The sequence below is a fragment of the Clinocottus analis genome, unplaced genomic scaffold (genome assembly GCF_023055335.1).
Source record: "Clinocottus analis isolate CAN_PGR_092001 unplaced genomic scaffold, fCliAna1.0.p SCAF_6, whole genome shotgun sequence".
NCBI lineage: Eukaryota > Metazoa > Chordata > Actinopteri > Perciformes > Cottidae > Clinocottus > Clinocottus analis.
Window position 1 is genome coordinate 15,698,425 of NW_027176218.1, and position 19,369 is coordinate 15,717,793.

The 19,369-nt window shown below is 42.0% G+C and overlaps 1 protein-coding gene across 3 annotated transcripts in view; it reads left to right on the top strand.

Annotated features, from left to right (window-relative positions):
* Positions 1 to 19,369, top strand: part of btbd11b (BTB (POZ) domain containing 11b) — a 64,398-nt gene that overhangs the window by 23,794 nt on the left and 21,235 nt on the right. For 2 of the 3 annotated variants that reach the window (XM_068602831.1, XM_068602832.1), the window contains exon 2: positions 17,110 to 17,268. In XM_068602831.1, the coding sequence (XP_068458932.1) occupies positions 17,110 to 17,268 (159 nt within the window). Of the gene's footprint in view, positions 1 to 17,109; positions 17,273 to 19,369 lie in introns of those variants that run through there. The other variant, XM_068602833.1, reaches the window with a different exon arrangement.

The window sequence follows — 19,369 nt, forward strand, 5'->3', positions numbered from 1 at the left end:
ATAATCTTTTTTTTTTTTTATGGAGGGTGAGTGGGTGGAGGGCGGAAAGAAAGGATCAATGAATAACTTAATCCTAACAAACAATAGCTCTTTATTTCAGCACCGGAGCTTCTTGTTTTGAATGAGCTGAGGCATTAATCACTGCACAAAAACAAATTCAAGCAGGAACCACATGACACTAATGGTTAGGTGATAATGCTGCATAAGGTGTAGAAATCCTTTCATGAATTCATAAATCTGTGTTAGTGTTCATAAAATGCAGGCTTCATATGTAAAGGAATAACGGTCTAAACCAAAAGAGGACATTAGGCTTTAATCATAACTAAATAAGGCCATCTTAGTCAACAAGTTGACTCCTCCTCTTACAGATATTAGACCCTCAGCTCCATCTAAAAGCTCGGAGACTAGAGCATCCTTAAAAATGCCTCATTGAAGTGAAAATAACGTTAAAAATGTAACGTTATTCCGACTTACTATATATTACCAGGTAATATAGACTGGCATTTGAAAATGTATCAACTGCATGACAAAAACATTTTTGTTTTCAGTGTTAGAGATGTGGAAAACATCCACTGAGATGTGATTAAACCCAGCAGCTGGTTGCCAGACCATTCAGGAAATACAGGTTTCGCTGGTGCTATAAGGGGCAGCACTGTATTTTAGATTCCTCTGCACAGACTTTTTATACGTTGCTACTTTTCTAACCACTCATTAACGGCTGTAAGTGAAGTGTGATTTAACAACTGCATGGCTTAGTTAAGTTTCTCTCATCACTTTAAATGTATTTATAAACCCTTTTCAGCCGAATACAGAACAGACATCATTTAAATCTTAGGTTTCTCAGTATTACAACCTAACAGGTTCAAATTATTTCCAAGGTTATCATAGTGCAATACTTCATGGCCATATATTCAGTACATTAAAAAAAATGATCACTGCAATTATTCTTTTCTTTCTTATTGGCAATAGGATCCTTTTCAGGGCAGATTCTAATGTGGCGCTAAGCATTTGAGTCAAATTACATTAACTCCATAGCATATGTTACCAGCATATTTATTATAACCGTGATGTCTTTTTTAGCTCCAACCAGGGAGTGTTGTTGCCTGCACCAACCTCAAATCTCATTTCTTAAGTTAACCGCACGTCAACCTTCAAGATATATGCAAAAGGCCTTCCTGCCAAAGATGCAAAAGTGGGGATGACATCCTGTTGTAAAATACCTACTTGATTTGGCTCAGACGACTGAAGCCTCATCCAACCTTCGGATACACTTTTTAATATACTTGTTAGGGCTGGGCAAAGTTGAAAAACTTCAACTGATTAACTGCATGACTTTTCTGTGGTTAGCTGCCATTGATCGCATTATGCGCCAATTCAATAATGAATGAAAAACTAGTGTATTGCACACTTTTATTTTAAAGTAAAGTTATCAAAACACTATAACAGGCACTCTCAGAGCAACAGCAAGTTAACAGCAGTATAGACATCAGTTTTCCTTTATTTGCTGAACAGGTACCAGAAGAAACATTTGTTTTTTATCAGGGAACAACATAAACGGTCTGTTCAGTCGTAAGGACGACTGTTAGATGGACAAGCCACTCTTTCTTTTGTCCATGTTCAAACAGTAATGTTAAAAACAATTCAGAAAAAGTCAAAGCATGTCAAGCAGCACCCACAAGTCATCAATATAATGAACTGTGTAAGTAACTCAGTATGTGTTCTAAAGTAAGAAACGGTTTGTCAATCAATGTAGTTGTTTTTGTTGCATGTTTTTTTTTTGTCTGCAGTAAGCAAAATGTATCTGGTTTCCTGTTGTGAGATACAGTGCTTTTATTTTGAAGGCGAGAAACAGAGTTGAAACGGAAGTCGCATAGTGCGCCATTTAACGACTAAAGCTACGGTGATTAAAGACCATCTGTCGGAGGGGTACGCAACAAACTGTGCTCCAAGATAACTTGTGTTACAGCGACGTCCACTAGGCTCAGTGAGAGCAGCAGTTGTTGCTTGTTGTAACACAGTGCGCTCCGTTTCATACAACGTGTGTATTCTCCCGAGGACGGCGCGTCAGGAGGCTCATACGCGTCGTCATTGTTGCGATTCTAAAGTCGCTGGTTGCTGAATCAATGCTGTGTAACGTTAAGCCCTTAAAAAAAACAACCATGGAGTTAACGCATGATCAAATAAGTGTTGGGGTTAATGGATTGTGCGATAATGCATTTATAACGCGTTAACGTGCCCAGCGCTAATATTTTTACACAGCTAATTTTGACCCTTGTTTCATGCATTGGAGCTAGCTGCACCACTCAATGCTCTCTTTATGGCCAGAGCGGAGAGGAGTAACTTATGTTCAAAAAAGAGTTAACAAACACTTATTTTCATTTATTTCCAAAAGTATACTGCTTTGATGTCAGTAGCTGGTTAGTAGCTTAAAATAAAGACTGGAAACAGTAAGACTGGTTTCACATACAAGTGAATTAGCATGTTGATGTGTAAGCACAGGTTACGTGTTGGACTATTTCTTGGTTGGACACAGTAACTTCCTGGATGCTTATTGTCACCATGAGGTTGCCTAGCCAAGAAACAGTCCAGCACATAACCCTGACTATAACCACAACTTCATAAGATGAGAAGCTTGGGAGTGGTATCAATCTTCTCACCTCACTCTCGGCAGGAAAGGGAATGAGCATACTTGCCTCAGTCTGGGACTATCCCTCAACAGGCTGAACCAACAGTCTGAAAAGTAATTGTGGTCGACACACATTGTGCTCCATTTAGCGGGGAACAAACAATCCAATGTTACCTGTCACGTCCCATTCGAAAACATTCTGGACTAAATATTTTACTTCCAAATCCACACACGTTCGTACACAAGCCTGGTCTTTTAAACGAGCATGTCTTACTCTACTCCCTCTGTTGTGAAGATCTTCTCGTGGTTTTTACCCTCCAGCAACAACTGCTCAAAGGCTCCCATTGCTGCCTCACACACATCATCTGCTTTGACCTCCACTCAGGAGTTTCTAGGACATGTACGAGTGCTATTCGGATTGACTTTGTAAAAAAAACTGTTGCTGTTCCGCCTCCACCCAGGCTTTCAAGCCCTGCTGCTTCACCTCTGCTGCCAACTCAGTATACCTAAGCATTTCCCTTTTACACGCCTCATCTGCTGCATCCTCCCATCACGCTGTGAGCGGTCCAGAATACACAGCCTGCTGTGCCGTCATGACCATAACAGTCTGACTTTAAGGTACGATTTTCTCCAGGACTGGCTGCTCTTCACACACAAAAGATAACCGTGTTCCCTGAGCACCTACATACCCCTTAAAATGCACCGCCTCCGCTCACTTTCATTACAAAAGTAATATATTTCTTCCTGTGAGCTAACAAATTAATTTTGACCTATTTCCTTTCAGCTGTTGCTGCAACCTGGTTATGTTGCACTGGGACAAAACATGCCACTCTGCAGAACTGGCTGAGTCTTCACCACCTCTGTCTTTTCAGTGGGTTTTGGGGGTTAGAGTGAGAAGGTTACACATCATAGTTGGCTTTGATTTCATATCCCAGGATTCCCCACCGTTCTCACTCTTCTTTCTCCATATGAACCTGCCAAATAGCTTATGTTACGGTCCGTATGACGTTCATAATATGTGCATGATTTTCAAATCGCAAACATCACATGTGACAAGTGCACGTATAATTTCACATGTGAAACACATTTAATTTAATACATTTTCATAATCTTTCTCTCAAGGACATGCAAACAACCATTGCTGCCAAACAGCAGTTCATATCATACCCTGAAATCAGGGACCCTAAACTTAGAGAGACTGCGGTATGATATTTGATTTTCAACATTTCTCTGTGGGACACTCAATGTAATTTTGTTTGTTTTCAAGGCACCTCGATCACTGCATTTAGACACACTGCTGTTTTCTTCCCGTTTTTGTGTTTTGTTTCCACATCAATCACTTTGGGCCGGACGGGTCCCTGCTGAGGTTCAGGATGAGTTCTAAGAAAAGAAAAATAAGCTGTTGAGGAAAGCAGAGTTTGTGATTGGGATGAAGTCACTGTCATGGTTCTTGGTGGGTGCCATTCCTAAAATAGGGATTGTTCATGGATGGAGTGAGAACTGATGTGTCCTGCCTCAAGCTACAGTACCTAACAGATGCATTGTTTACCCTATAGTACAACCATGTGGTTGAAATGTGTCACCTTGTTGATTTAGTGTTCCTGACCTGAATGCTAAATAGCTCAGTCCTTCCTGTTATTTTATTATAAAAGACTCCACATATATTTGTATTTCACTGTGGCCTTCAGATCACTATGTCAGGTAATTTCAAGGCTTTGGTTCTAGTTCAACACCGTTGGTCACTTTGTGGATGTTGCAGTGACTAAATGGCTCAGAATGAAGGGCTTCCGCCTTTTTAAATAGTTGCATAATTTGATGGGGTCCATCGATAAGGTGGAGACATCTGGTTGATGGCCCATGACATATTCAAAGGCTGCTTCCCCGTCATTCATCCTTCACTTTGACATGACTGGGGGAGTGAGAGCGCCGCACAACCCTGCACGGATAACTAAAAGGTAACTAATGTGACATGGCATGAAGGGATTCATATAGACTACTATCACACTTTCACATCATCTTATGGGAAAGGAGTCAAAGGACGATTAGCGACCTTGTGTCCAGACGTGCAGGCTGAACTCTAGTCGGGCAGAAAATACATCCGTGCTTATAGAGGCAGATCACATGCTCTCAGGCACTTCATCTCTACTGCACGCGTTGCTGTCAAACATGCACTAATACCAGACATGCACACACGGTTTACTCATGGGTAAAGGCCAAGAGGGGGCATTGTTGGAAAAAATTAAATGGAAATTGTAAAGACCACAAGTCTAATGGCCGAGATGTTAAACTTTAAAATCCGGTCTGATTGGAAGAGGCAGCTCAATGTTTCAGGAAACTGTAGAAGGGTGATGTTATTTAGAGGCGTAGGCCCTCTATTCATCCTCAAACACTCCATCAAGGCCTTGGCTGTAATGCAGCCAAGTCAGCATTATATAATGCAATAAGTGTTTATTGTGAACAGAACAGAAACGACTGCCCTTACTGGCATAAGAGCACTACATGACCCAAACAGAGAAAACCAATTACAGAACTCGTTACTTAGGAGCAAAGCAACATTAGGATGTAAAGGTAGAATGGATGGCAGTTCAAGCTAAAATCATAAGCCCATTAACACAAATGGGGAGACTTTTTACCACAAGACTGTTGACAAGATGATATTAAACTATGACAGGCCTCTGGCTGTAACAGCTCTCATTTTGGACACAGGACTCATAAGCCTGGCACAAGGCTTATGAGTCCATCTCATGTCATTAGACCGCTTAGTGCAATTAATAGCCTAAAAAGATTTTTTTCTGCAATAGCAGTCAACCATTCATGCATTCGATAATGCCGGTCGTTGGCACTTTTTTGCTAATCTGTACTGAAACGCTCTGTACTTGACTTATGCCTCATTGACTTTGGGACCATAAAAGATGGCCTCAAGTGGAGAAATACAAATAATTTGGGTAAATACTTCATACAAAGCCTTTATTTGGAGAAAGATACATTATGTTTAATCAGAGTACTCCCTGTGGAGGTGTTAATGCATTGTGGACACATACAGAATGCAATTTGGACACGTTTGATTTTACTAAACTTAATAAACAAGCACACAACAGGTCGAGTCCAGCGTGTCATCCTCAGTGGGCTTGAGTTACTCCCGCTAACTCCATGAGGGTTAAGGGCCGTCCCACTGTCACATCGTCGAGTGCTTGGGGGCTCCCTGACAGACATTTCGAGCCCTTTATGAACCGTTTTCGTAAGTTAGCATAAGATGCTAACTTTGCCTCAGGCACGAGGGTATTCAGCCCGATAAAAAACATTTAATAACATTAAGTGTTGAAGACGGAACATAAAACACATGAAATCATGTGGAATGCAAGCAGAATTTATATAAAATATATCTTTTACACAGATTTATTCATCAAACATTTTGTTTTGTTTTTGAAGCTGTTTTGACAAAAAGAAGTTAAAAGATGAATTTGAAATGACTTCTGATCTCGTGAGGAAAGAGCCTAAAGACGTTCAGATCAGGGAGTTAAAAGAATAAAACAAATATCCACAATTAGACAATATTTTTTTAATGTAGTCATGGTCACGTGATATGTTGCAGCAAAGTGCACATTCATATTTACACCAGTTCAAGCCCTCACAGCCTCTCACACTCAACCACTTAGCAGCTGACGTCAGTACATCCCTAAGTGTTTAGGGTTTGAGGGTTTAGGGTAGAGATTGGGATTGGGCCAAGGAATAGATACTGAGGCTATAACCTGAAGGTGGCAGTAATGCAACATTGTGGACGCCAACTGCCATAAAACCTCAAAAAAGAAGAAGAAATATACAAATGTCACGTAAATGCTTGACAAAACATTTCAAACAGACTTCCTCGCCTCCCCAGAGTCAACATGAGCAACTGAAACAGATATGAGCAGTGTTTCTGACTTGAGTGTTTTCCCTCCTTTTGAGTAAGACTGCATTTACCCAGTGTATGAAATGAATCAGCTCATAACGTGTAAAACACTGCTGCCATCAAAATACCTCCACTAATCAAATCCATGTTCTACGTTATGACCGCAGTGATTATGTCAAAACAGACTTATTTAAAAATTACCTCTGCTAAGTATTTCACAGATGTTTCTGACCGCGACTTGGCTGTGGATTTCAGGACTGAATTGAACGATTCGGAGGCTAACGCCGTCTTGCTTTACTTTCTCTCGCTGGAAATGTTGGTATTGGTGGTAGAAGAAGAAGGCTCTTCAAAATGTTCTCTTTTGAAGTAAAACTATTCATAGTATAATACCATTGAGTAACAATGGTACTATACACAATGTGCTACTACGTAACCTGTACTGCTATTTAAATGTACTCACGATCTGTTCAAGGTGCAGCTATCAGGGATGCTGGATAGTTTTATGATTAAAAATGCATTCTTTTGGAATTTTTGTATTTAGTGAGACATTTAGTAAATGTCTGTGAGATAGAAGTACTCATTAAGTAGTATACAGTTGAATTGTATATTTTGTAAATGTATATTAGGGTACATTGAGTTAGAATATGAACACAATTCAATAGTTTTTATATTTAAATAATGTATAGCTGAATATACTGTATGAGGTTATATAATGAGATATGAGACCTCACTTCTTTCAAAGGTCACTCTTTAAGAAAAAGAAAAGCTATATGCTCTCTGGGGTGGCTAATGTCTCGCTCTGCTTATGCAACCAAGTACATTAAGCTGTACAAATGAAGTGCCACAGCCTACCGAGCAACTTGTGCCTGCCTGGACTGGGCAGGGCGAGTTCGGGCCGTCATAGGTTTGGACTCCATTGTGCCCGAGGCGGCCTGGGCCTGGGCCACCATTAATTACCACTAATGAGTCGAGCATGAGTGATCTGCTGCTGACCGACTGAGCGGGATAGGGAGGGATGTGGGAAACAACGGTGTGATGGGATATGAGGGTGTGCTGGTTAGAGGGGTGTTGCAGCACACATTGCATTTTAATGGTGAAGAGGAATAATCACTGAGGGATGAAGAGTACAAACATGATTAGGACAGAATCGCTAGTTTCCTGATTTATCGTGCTGAGGGATTAAGGCATTCAGAAACATTTCTCAAGAGATTTCTTTCGCTTTAGAAAAAACCATGAATGTTAGGTCAGAAATCTCTAAACTACTCAGTTTGGGTAGCGCACAATTTGTGCCGTTGAAAGACTTCAGTTTCCATTTTATGCTGTTTTACACTTTTAAGTGAACCCCACCTCAGGAACTGAGCAGAGAGTTGAACACTAAACTTGGCCGTTTCAACAATGACTCCCTTTTTGCATTTATATTTCTGGCGTGCAGTGTGTATGAATCTCACTAATCTGCAGAGTGAAGCAGAGAAAAAAAAGGGATACTGTATGTGTGTGTGTGTGTGTGTGTGTGTGTGTGTGTGTGTGTGTGTGTGTGTGTGTGTGTGTGTGTGTGAGAACATTCCAGCTCCATGCCTGTGTATTTGGATTTGAAGTGTCTGCTCCCTGCCAGTGAGCCTCCTCCGCCCTCCCTGCTTCTCACAGCAGACCCACTGTGCCCTGGGCAGAGGCTGGGAAAACATGTTGGGGAGAGCCAGGGCGAGCAGGAGGGAGACCCGGCATTTACCTGCTGCCTGCAGCTGACTGCAGTCAGTCGGTGCTGGGCAGGCACCCAAAATACGATACCCTTCAATATTTGCTTTGGCTCGGTTTGCGTGTTCCGTTAAAGGATGTACTGTTGGCAATATGGTGTGTGACATGTTTAACCTGCAATAACAGTCCCTCTTTGGGAACACACTCTTGTTTGAAAGCCTGTGCTTTTGCATGCATGCAGGCCTGAGTTAGCAGTGATGTTTCTGTCTCGTGAGTTGGAGGTGAGGAGGACAGGGGGAGGGGACGGGCTTTGAAAATGGGCGTGCATGACTGATTTAGTGAGTGATATTGCATGTTGCTCCATTATAGCTTGGCCGATGTCCCCCCCTTTAGTATGAGCGCATTTGTTCATGCTCAAGACTTAACAAAGAGGACATTGTTTCCTGTCAGAGTTTCCACTTTTCCCATAATAAGCAATTCAGTTGAGGTGAGCGGGGCTCCTCCCAGAAGGGCGTTAAGCGTTGTTCCAAATTGAATGATCACATTTCCGATATGAGTGCTCGCACATTATAAAAGTGACAGGGATATTTGCTGACGGACGCCCCGAACAGTGCAGGTCATCCCCTGGAGGAGGAGCCGGGTTAGGGGGAAGCAACAGGGAGCGGCACACGGCCCCAGGCCTCATCACTCTCTGCCGGGCATGGCCTACTTCCAGTCGGTGTCTGTGCTACAGGCGGCCACTTTGCAAAGTCAGAATGATAGATCACGCTAGGTGAGTTAAACAATTACGGAGCAATTTGGAGCTCTTTGCCTCATAAATTGCAGGTCTGCCATCCTGAAATATCTGAGGAAGAGTAATGCATCATCATCCGGAAGCGAAAGTCGGATAATAGCTCAAGCTATTCTTTGATGTTAATAATAAGAATGTTAGGGGGAGGAGTGTTACTTTTCAGACTGTGCTATCTTGCCTTTTCTAGTGTTGAGGTAAAAAAAAAAAACAATGGGATTACAAACACAAAAACATAAACAATTACGTAAATGCACCAATTAGAAAAAGTCGCACACACAGGTATAAGTAAAACACACATGGAACTGAGTTCACAAACACACGGCATGTTGTTTTTATCCTCTCGTGCGCAGGAGAACAGGGGCAGAGCTTCGTGGCCCAATGAGAATACAACAGACCAGCATTTAGAAAGCAAATAAGGAAAGAAAGAATAGGGCGTTCGCCCGCCATGACGCAGATGAACCCGGGGGTCCGGCCTGTTTGCTGGGGTGGCAGCAGCTATCAGATTATTTCCGCCAGTTTGCAGATTTGAGACTCCTGAGAGGAGCAGGCGGAAAATGGAGATAAATGTTGTGACGAGCAGTCCGGTGTTGGTGTTGAATGGATGTCACGCGTACAGTAGCCCACATCTGTGCATGTGTGTGTGTGTACCATCTGAGACATAATAGAAAGAATCAAAGGAGAAAATATCAGAAAAGTGGCTTGTTTGGAAAACAGAAAAGTGCTATTTTTGCTATGTGGGTCTGTGTGAGTGGTTGCACCACAGGAGCCACTGGAATGACACACAGCGAGACCCAAAGCTTGATCAGGATATGGCTGGTGGTGTTATTCTATATTAGTCTTACCATCAACAACCAACATCCTGTCTGTCCGTCTCTAAATACTTTCTGGCTTCTCTGTCCTGTCTGGCTCTCAAGCCCCTTTTGTCCAATAAGATGTACATCTTTAAAAAAAATAGTAATATGGTGTTTTTTTTTTTTTTTTAGCAATTAGTTAAACGGGAATAAGTAGTGGTCATACTGGGGAATATTTTCAGATGCGAATTAACACAGATTTGGTGCTCTAGAGTGTGTTTATAGCACCGGGACAATGTATGTGGGAGTCCAACGCAGCATTGTGGCTGACTGGTGAGTTAAAACACAATGTGTGTCTGTGTCTGTATTTGATAGTATAGATGGTTTTCGTTTTCTTGTCTTTTTGTGGGATTTCTTGAAAATAAGAGAGACTAGAATATCACGAGTTTTCCTTCAACTGTGTCATTCTGAGAGTCCTATCCATCCTTCACTGAGCATTACAAACCCTGACGTCATCATTCGCCATCGCTCCTCACATCCAGCACTTTATGTTCTTCCCAGAATCAACCTCTCTTTCCCTTATTGCGAATCTCTTGTTCACAACATATGTTGTCATTAAATGTTAATATTTTGCTTTAAAAGGTAACATGTTCTTAAATGATACTAAAGGAAGAGTCGTGAATCTAGCTACTGCAGCAGGTTTACTGTACGTTACTGGAAAAATGTTGGGAAACACCATTAATAGTGCATGAGAGTCGTGTTTTTTGTTTCCTTTTTTTGATACATATCACACACTTCCTAAGAATACCTTTATCCCTCACACACACACACACACACACACACACACAGATGCAAGCAGACGTAAGAACAAACATGTGCACAGGCAGTGACTCTACCTTCCCCGCCTTGAGGATTTACCGTCTTATCCACTTTGCACTTTGCCTCATATTTACGGCGCTGAGTTTTTATGTCCGAGAGCGTCTTCATTTAAAAGCTCCCAGTGTTTACAAGCAGCTGAAAATGATGTCACTCCTTCAGAATGACCCAGAGGTAAACATCCCCTTGCAGCAACTCTCACTTAGTCATATTCTTTAATTACTCCAGTGCCCGCAGTGACAGACCAGCACTTTTCAGAAGATTGTTGCGTTTAGCAGAATTGTTCAGAGGCTTTTCATTTTTTCACCATAATTCACAGCGACTCCATCCTTGATTTTACTGTAATGCGACAAACCACACAACCCACTTTTTTTTTCTTCTTTCCCTCCCCATATCAGATCTCATGAGATAATTGTGAGGAACAAAATACCGTAGCTCGTAGAGAGGTAGTGCAGGGTGAGCACAGAGATTACGGCTCAGTGACTTCAGATTTTTCCCTGCTGCTGCTGATTGCCAGTATTGTCTGGAAAGCATCCTGCGGGAAGCGTTCGACTCATGGATATTACACACAGACTTATTACCCTTGACAGAAGAAATGAGATGAAAAGAGAGAAATAATAGCGAAGGAGCTGCTACCTCGGAGTGGAATAACACACAGCCTGCAGGAAGGCTGGTTTCCCTCTGATTGGAGAAGATTGCGTAATTCTAGTTGTGCCCTTGTTATGCGTCGGTCACCCGTCACAAGTCTTCCCTCTGTGTGTGTGCGTGTCTGAACGTATGGTCTAGTGTGTGTTTGGATGACTTGTATAGTATGTACTCATGTGTGTTTTTAGCTTGGCTTTTTTTTTTAGCTCTTAGTTTCTGTGTGTGGTTATTCCTGAGCTGCCTGCATCGTTTGAGTGGCTGCAGTCTCTGAGCCGACCGCTCATCTCTTTGGTACTTATCGCTCTATTATCTTTACTTTCCTTTCTTTCTTGCTTGAGCTAGTCCAATAAATTCTGCATCAGATTTAATGACTTATAAGGCAAAATGATCATGATAATTAAAGGACCAATTTGTAAACTGGAACCTGACACTTTCAATAACTATAAATCTAAGGTATTAGTGCTGCAATAAGATGTAGTTTTGTACAATCCAACGTAGGAATTTGAACTGTTGATTGATTATTCATCTGTAAGTGTGTGTCCAATGGTTTTCAATTGCACATTTAAAAAAAAAAGTGGACATTGGACAAAAGTTGAAATATCGCAAAAATCATTTAATTTTCTATTTATTTGTTGGCCACCTGGGGACACCAGCACCGGCTCCAAACACAACACAGACATGTCTTCACGTTAAAAGTTGTTATAAGTTAGCGAACAGTTGCTTATTTGCACATCCGTTAAATACAGAGCAACATTATTATTATTAATTTGAAGTCGCATTCCTGGTGAATTACAGTCCAATATTTACTCTCTTTTACAGTTTGTTTTGCTCTTCCTCAACCCCTGAGGGAAATATCTCTCGATTGCTGATAAATGCTCCAGTGTGTTCACCACTTAGTAGCTAACTCTGTCTGTTTGGTGATGAGAAAGTAGCTGCCAGATAATACGGAAATATTGATTGATGAAGCTTGAAGAATCAATCCCACAAATGAAATGCTTTGCTCTCTGATGAAAGTGCTGCCTAAAGAGGCCGAAAGACGGGATGGACTAAATTAGGCCGTGAGCTCAATTGTCTGTTGCTTCTTGATCTCTTAATGTCTAATGGACACCTGTTTCAAGGAGTGTCAACGATGAGTCACGCCTTCACTCAGGAAAATCTAATCTAAAACAAGATTACACACAACGCACCATTATTCACAACAAGTAAAACGATTGACCGGGTCGTTGATGCGTCCTGCGTAAGCAAGCAGAAGCTTTAGCGAAGTGACCTTGAACAAGATGTGAGACTATAACTGTGAGACTATCAACTCCAAGAAGCACCGTCATGTTTCCGTGCCCGACCTCTGACATCTGCTTGGAGGGAGGGAGGGTGTCAATAAGGGATCAATACAGTATCACACTCATTTTTGCATAATTTAAAAAGGAGACATGTCCACAGTGGGCTCTTCTTACACACAAAATAAACAGCAAATCAACCCAAACCGAGTGACATGAATGTATTTCCCTTTGGTATTACTTATACTTGTGTATGAATACATCTGGAGGCTTTGGTGTTTCTTTTCAGAGCTTTTTTACTCCTTTGGATCAGTGTCCCTAATACAGAGTGGATATCCAACACAGTGGATATCCTGAATGTGGAGGAAATATTTAGTTTGGATTTGTGTGAACATATTGTTCTCTTTGCAGAGCGCGTCCCACTTCAACTACACATCAAGTGCCTGGGATTAAGGCTTTTTAATTACTAATAATTATCTGTGTGCATGCAGTGTTCACATGTCTTCACCCTCTTCCAGTTTCCTAATTTAGACAGACATTTGCATGTGTGCACATGTATTTTCTCACAAGACTCGTTGTTGTGCAGTCCTCCTTTATATGGCTGGCACAAGGCTAACCCATTCAAGACTTGCGGCTACCTCAGACCATACTGTGGTCACCTGGAAGCCCAAACCGAGACCGTATACCTCTGGAGATTTGTAGTCTGTTCAGGCATAACAACGCTGTGTTGAAAAAAAATGCTGTTTCATATTCGCGTTTCTATTTCTACAACTGCACACATGGTGAAGATTATTCAGAATGAATATCGCAGTCATTTAGAGAGGGAGAGGCATTCTAACACGTCTTAGCACACGTCACTACTTTGCTTCCCGCTTTCCATCTCGCTATGATCACTCGCCTGGTATACATATGGTCGCCATCTGGTCTGGCAGAACAGAGCCGGAGCCTAGCGTGGGGCAGCACTACTGTGATCCATGTACAGTAACAACATGATTAACCCTTCAGAGCCACAATGTTGCACTGAAAAGAGTCTTCATCTTATGTTTTCTGGCATCTCTTGAACCGAGTTTGCATCCTGTTGTCTTGTCCCAAGTGAGCAATTACATCTCATCCTTCCAAAGTACTTCCTCAGTGTACCTGTTACAGAACATTCAGGATTTGCCAGATCAGAGCTTGACTCCGCTGTCTCCGTATCTTATCTGTCTGTGAAACCCAAAGCAAGTGTCCCTGTAGAGCTGCAGTGTGTTTAGGGAAGTGCACTGCTCCGGGTGTCCCTCCAAAATAGATTTAAGTGTAGTGCGGGAGCCACATCGAGGTCAGCGTTCCTGTCCCACTGCTCCAGTCAACCCCGAGACACGTCAGAGTGGATCTGAACTACAGTAGCCGGCCCTCTGACAGACAGATAATATCTTAAAATGAAGAGAAAAAAGAGGTAATGTGTGTTGATTCACATATGGCATAGTGTCACAGTGTAAGTTGTTAAAAAAAACAGATATTTTTGAAAAAACTCCAAATGTGATTTCAATGATAAAAGGACATGCATGGAACAATCATCATTCCACTCCAGAAATTAGATTAAAGCAATAGTTCTGCATTTGGGGGACTAAATTTATGCATGTTTCCAAAACTATTCCTTTGAATAAACATCCGTTTTGTATTTGTGGTGATATTTTGGTTAGAGTTGTGTTCAGAGCCCTTTTTTCTGGCAGTGAATGTGAAATGTGTGTTTGACCAGGGACTGGAACTCTTCTGTGTGGCTGCCTTTCACAGAATATGACTAAGATGCATTCGGTGACATCTTAATGGGAACCTTTGCACTCATTACTTCTTCTCCAGTGACAGTGTCACGCCTGAGCATCGGCAGCTATTCAGCCTCCTCTCCTCGGCGAGGCTGAATAGCTGCCATATGGCAAACAAGACTGGCCCACTTACAGTGTGGCAGTTGCCTAATATCATGTCTCGCTTCTATACACCCTAAAACAATCATCGACTTCGATATCATCATGATTTTGGCCAGTTAACAACCTCAACATATTGTGTCGTTTAAAAACCAGAGAACATTACATTTCCGGGGAGATTTCTGGTGCAGTGACAATCACGAGGAAGATAGTGAAAGTCATCACGCGAGCGCACGGCGACAGTCGGCAGCATGTAAGAGCTCCATCAGTTCCTCCCCGAGGGTACACACTGCCTTGCATTAGGACGTGGAGAGCCAGTGAGTCACCTTGCCTCAGTGCATCCTTAGAGCATTCAGCACTTCACTGTCAGCTGGTCCTGTAATTCCCCTGAACCAAGGTTAAGGAGCTGCACAGTTAACGCTCCAGTGTATACAGTAAGGTGTTTTATTCATGTTTTTCAAGGCTAGTTTTGAGGTCTACTCACGTCAATGGGTGAATCATGACCCGTGGTGTAAAGTGGTCGGGAGACTATAAAGGCGCTATCGGTCCATTTACCAACTACTCATGGGGCCCGACAATACATGCTGACATGCCTGTGTGATTGCTACTGTGGCGGGAGCAACCCCTCGCAGACAATGAGATTGTGATGACAGGGTTGAAGGTTGTCAGGGTTAAAGGGAAAGACCTTCTAAAAATGATAGTGTCTGCAACGCAATGTTCAGCCAAATCACAGGGGGCTTTAGGTGCCCATCAAAAGAGGTCTGTCATGAATCCTGTGGTCACACTTTCAGCAGGCTTCTTTACTTTGGTATGTAATTGTCCGAAAAGAAAGTGGGAGTGAGGAAGGTGCAAAGGGAGCCCTCCTGCTGCTTTAAATGGTTTAAGATGGATGTCCTGGAGTTTGAGGAATGGCTTACCAAAAGAGGGCACATTCAGAGCAATAAAAGCCACAAATGAGGCGCTGACAAGTTCCTGCACAAGCAGGGAGAAAGTTCTTTATAATTGATCTTGTTGGCTTGCTCGGAGCTCTGGCGGAAAACTGTCACTGTTTAGGACACCTGACACTGGTGCAGCAGATGGTGATGTCTCCTGCTCTTTGTTTCCAGAGCCACGCAGATTGCCAGTAGCTCTCTGACCTGATCTGAACGCTGATGTGTAGATGAGATGGTGCTATGGCTGCTGCGGCTGCTCTGCAAGCAGCTGCTCTGTAGATTAATCAGCGAAATAACTTGGACTTATTTCCAGATGTTTTTGTATGGTTTGTGTGTAGCGGTGAATAGCAAGCACAAGAGTAGAGTATAATCAAAGGCATGCCTTTTTGACATCAGCACCAAAAACAAGAACTATACATTTTCTATATTGTTGGGGACTGTACATAAATGATTGAAGTGGGAGGGAAGCTAAAAATCATGCTGCAAGTTCGTAAAAAGCAAGGCCGTTCCCAGCATTATTGTTATTTTTCTTTGAACCTTTGACGAAGAGACAACAATGTAACACCATCAAGTTGGTTACATTACAAACAAACCAATCTAAAAGCTGTTACCACCATAACACATCCACATCTATAGAACTGTTGACAGTCGAGTTGTAAAGGAAGTGATACGTGGGGGTGAAAAGATGTGTTTTAGGAGTGCAATGGTTAATTGTGCAATGCTTAATTGGTGGAGTACTCACTTAATAGGTTAATGGAATATTTATTTTAACATAGCTCGTAGAATAGCAAAATAGAGGTATGTACGTATATATTATATAAACCATAGAAAACCAACCAACACGATGTATCCTGTTCACCAACCTTTTTTATTTTTCAACCAAGAGCTATCACTGTCACATCCTATCTAACCCGACCGCTCATTTTCTCACAGTTCCTTGCATGTTTTAACTACTTTCTCAAAGGGGAAAAAAAAGGAAATTCTTTGCTCCAAAAGCAACTGTCTGCTCCTACTAGATGAATGGAGCACGCCACCTTCGCCGCAGGCAGCATGTGCATTAAGTTAGCAGCATATTATGAGAAAGGAGCCATGAAAGCTAAAGCTAGGTTTTTCAAAGTAATGTAAGGGCGAGAGTCACTGCTTTCAGACATTTCATAAGTTCACACCCTGTAAACGGTGAGATGGTTGCAGCACGAAGTTGCAGAGATAGAAGAAACTGTCGGCAAAGTGAAACGGAGAGCGGTCTGCCTCGTCGCTCTAAGAACGAGGAAGACCAGCAAACAAGTGAGGTGTGACTAATGAAAACGGATTTGGAATATGACACATTATTACTTCGGAGAGGCGTCTCTGACAGGTGGAACCAGAAGGCATAAATGCAACGCTGTTATTTTCAAATCAAGTTCATTTCGATAGCACTTTGAGCTGACCAAAGTGTTTTAACAAAGGAGACAAAAAGGTTCTGACTCTTCACAAAACACTTTGACAAGTATACGAAGGGAAATAATGATATATTTAGGGTAAACATTTTGTATTCCCCTCTTCCATCCCAATCCAACACAAAAAGAGAATCAGTGAAATTGTCTGTTTTCAGACTTAATTTTTGTGTGTTCGTCCATGACAATAATCAAATATTCTCTCTCTCTCTCTCTCTCTCTCTCTCTCTCTCTCTCTCTCTCTCTCTCTCTCTCTCTCTCAGGTGTGCTTAGCCTACCTGAGGGTCTGACGCTCTACAGGGACCAGCAGCAGCAGCAGCGACCGGGGAAAAGCGGAGAAGGAAATGCCTACAGTCAGTCTGAGCTGCGCTCCATTGAACAGTGTTTACTGGCCACAAGAGTGGGCAGCATCGCTGAACTCAGTGAGTCGTGTGTGTGTGTGTATGTGTGTGTGTGGGTATTTGTATGGCGGGAAAAGACTGGCTGTAGAAGAGAAGGACAATGGTGGACGCCTCCCTCAATACGTCGTAGTCAATGGGACCTTGAGCCGTGCAATTAACCCAACCGCTCCAGTGGAGCTGCTCACTGGCGTCAGTGTCAGGTGATGATAATTTAGACACTGCTTTTTATTTCTTTTTCCTTTCTTGTTTCAATCTGACAAAGACAGGTCAAACACAGGTCCTTTCGAAAAATGGTTTCCCAAGTTTGTTGTGGAGGAACGTGACATTCCCGCGCAGAGCATCGACCTTGAACTCATCCAGCACCTTTGGGATGAAACGCGGGCTGCTAGTCAGGCCTTATCACCCAAAACCAGTACCCAAACCCACTAATAGGCTTTTTCATCGCAGACACGTGTCGTAGTAAGAAAAGCACAGGTGTTACTAATTGCATTAAGAATGGCTCTGTTGTATTTAAGTGTCCCAGTAAGTCATGACAGTGTGACTGTGAGCCAGCCGGCACAATAGCGGGACCATGAAACCGAAACAGCAAATGGAAATTCAGCCATCATTAATTATTCAAACCTTTTGAGCTTTTCCTGCTGTGGCAATTCAGAATGTCTTCTGTGAAAAAGGTTTATACTCTATGTGCTCTTGTGGCTGAATAGGACCAAAGCCGAACAGCCGGGCTCCACAGTCCCGTTGAGAGCCAGAAGAGTGGAGGAGCATATCAATGTCCATGGTGCTGCATTAAAGATGTACAAAAGCCACATATGCGCATAATGTTTGGGCATCCACATGCTTTTGACGTCAGTATCAAGGTATTGATGCGCGTGTGTGTGTTGGGGTGTGAGCAATATGGCTGAAAGCTGTATAGCTCTGTTTTTTAGTTGAAATTGCTGACACCTGTTAGTGCGCTGATCTTCAAATGTGTTTTTTGTTCGACCATTTCCAATTTAAAACAACTCCAAAATACGCCATGTTTCCTCCAGAATTGGACTGAAAATGCTTTAATGCAGTTTTTTAAACCACCCGATATAAACTCTTGTTTTAGCAGCTCTCAAGCAGAGTGACCCACCACATTCAGTGGGAGAGAGCGCATTGTAATCGTAGTCGTGAGCTGGTTCTTATAGATTGTGTATTGGTCAACACCTTCAGACTTCAGACTTCATATCTTATATAACAACTTTTGGATAGATCGCCAGGACATTGTGTAATGACGTTCATGGTTTGGATGAATAGTGACCCCCCTACGTTTTGATCTATCACCGCCAGCAAGTCAAAATCTTCACTTAATCTGTAAAATATCTTATTCATAACTTAAATCAGCACTTGATTTGGACAGACATCCCCTGGCCTTTTCTCTACTACCACGAGGTTGTAATTTGTGTTTGTTTTTTTTTACATTAAATGCCTTAACAGCTGTTGGATTTGTAATTCTAATGGTTGTAGTTGTGCCCATAACCTTTCCTTTAGTGACCACCAACAGCCCAAAGTTGTTACTTATCCAGTAAAATATCTCAACACCTACGAGATGGATTGAAGCAGCAATCTGGCCTAGATATCTATATATTTGTGTTGCACCACTGTGTACTGCCTCACAGAGATGCTAGCATGGCTGTATATTCTTCATTTGTATTGATCTTTATCAATTAATTATTTACAGCTTTGCAGGTTTTCATTTGAAGGTGTGCAGCTCGGCTCAGCTGGAAGGCTCCCTCACATTTGGGATGGACAGCATCATTGTCTGATATGATAATGGGATGTTTAATAAGACACAAATATTGTCCCACTCCATCAGAAAATCACTGAATCATAATCCTTTTGTGCATGCATATGTGCATTATTAAAATTTAAGAGAATTAGCGCACTGTCAGTGAGAAAAACTCAAATGAGCCAGAGCTATTTATTTAGCTTATAAGTTTGACAAGTTCCCCCAAAAGTTAATTGAATGTCTGTCCACTCACAATGTACTCATTATTCAAAGAATAATAGGCATCTGAATGCTTTATGAATACATTTGTACTATACCAAGTCATTTACATAGGCTTGCGCTGTCAGTGTTATTCAATGATAATAGGCTTTC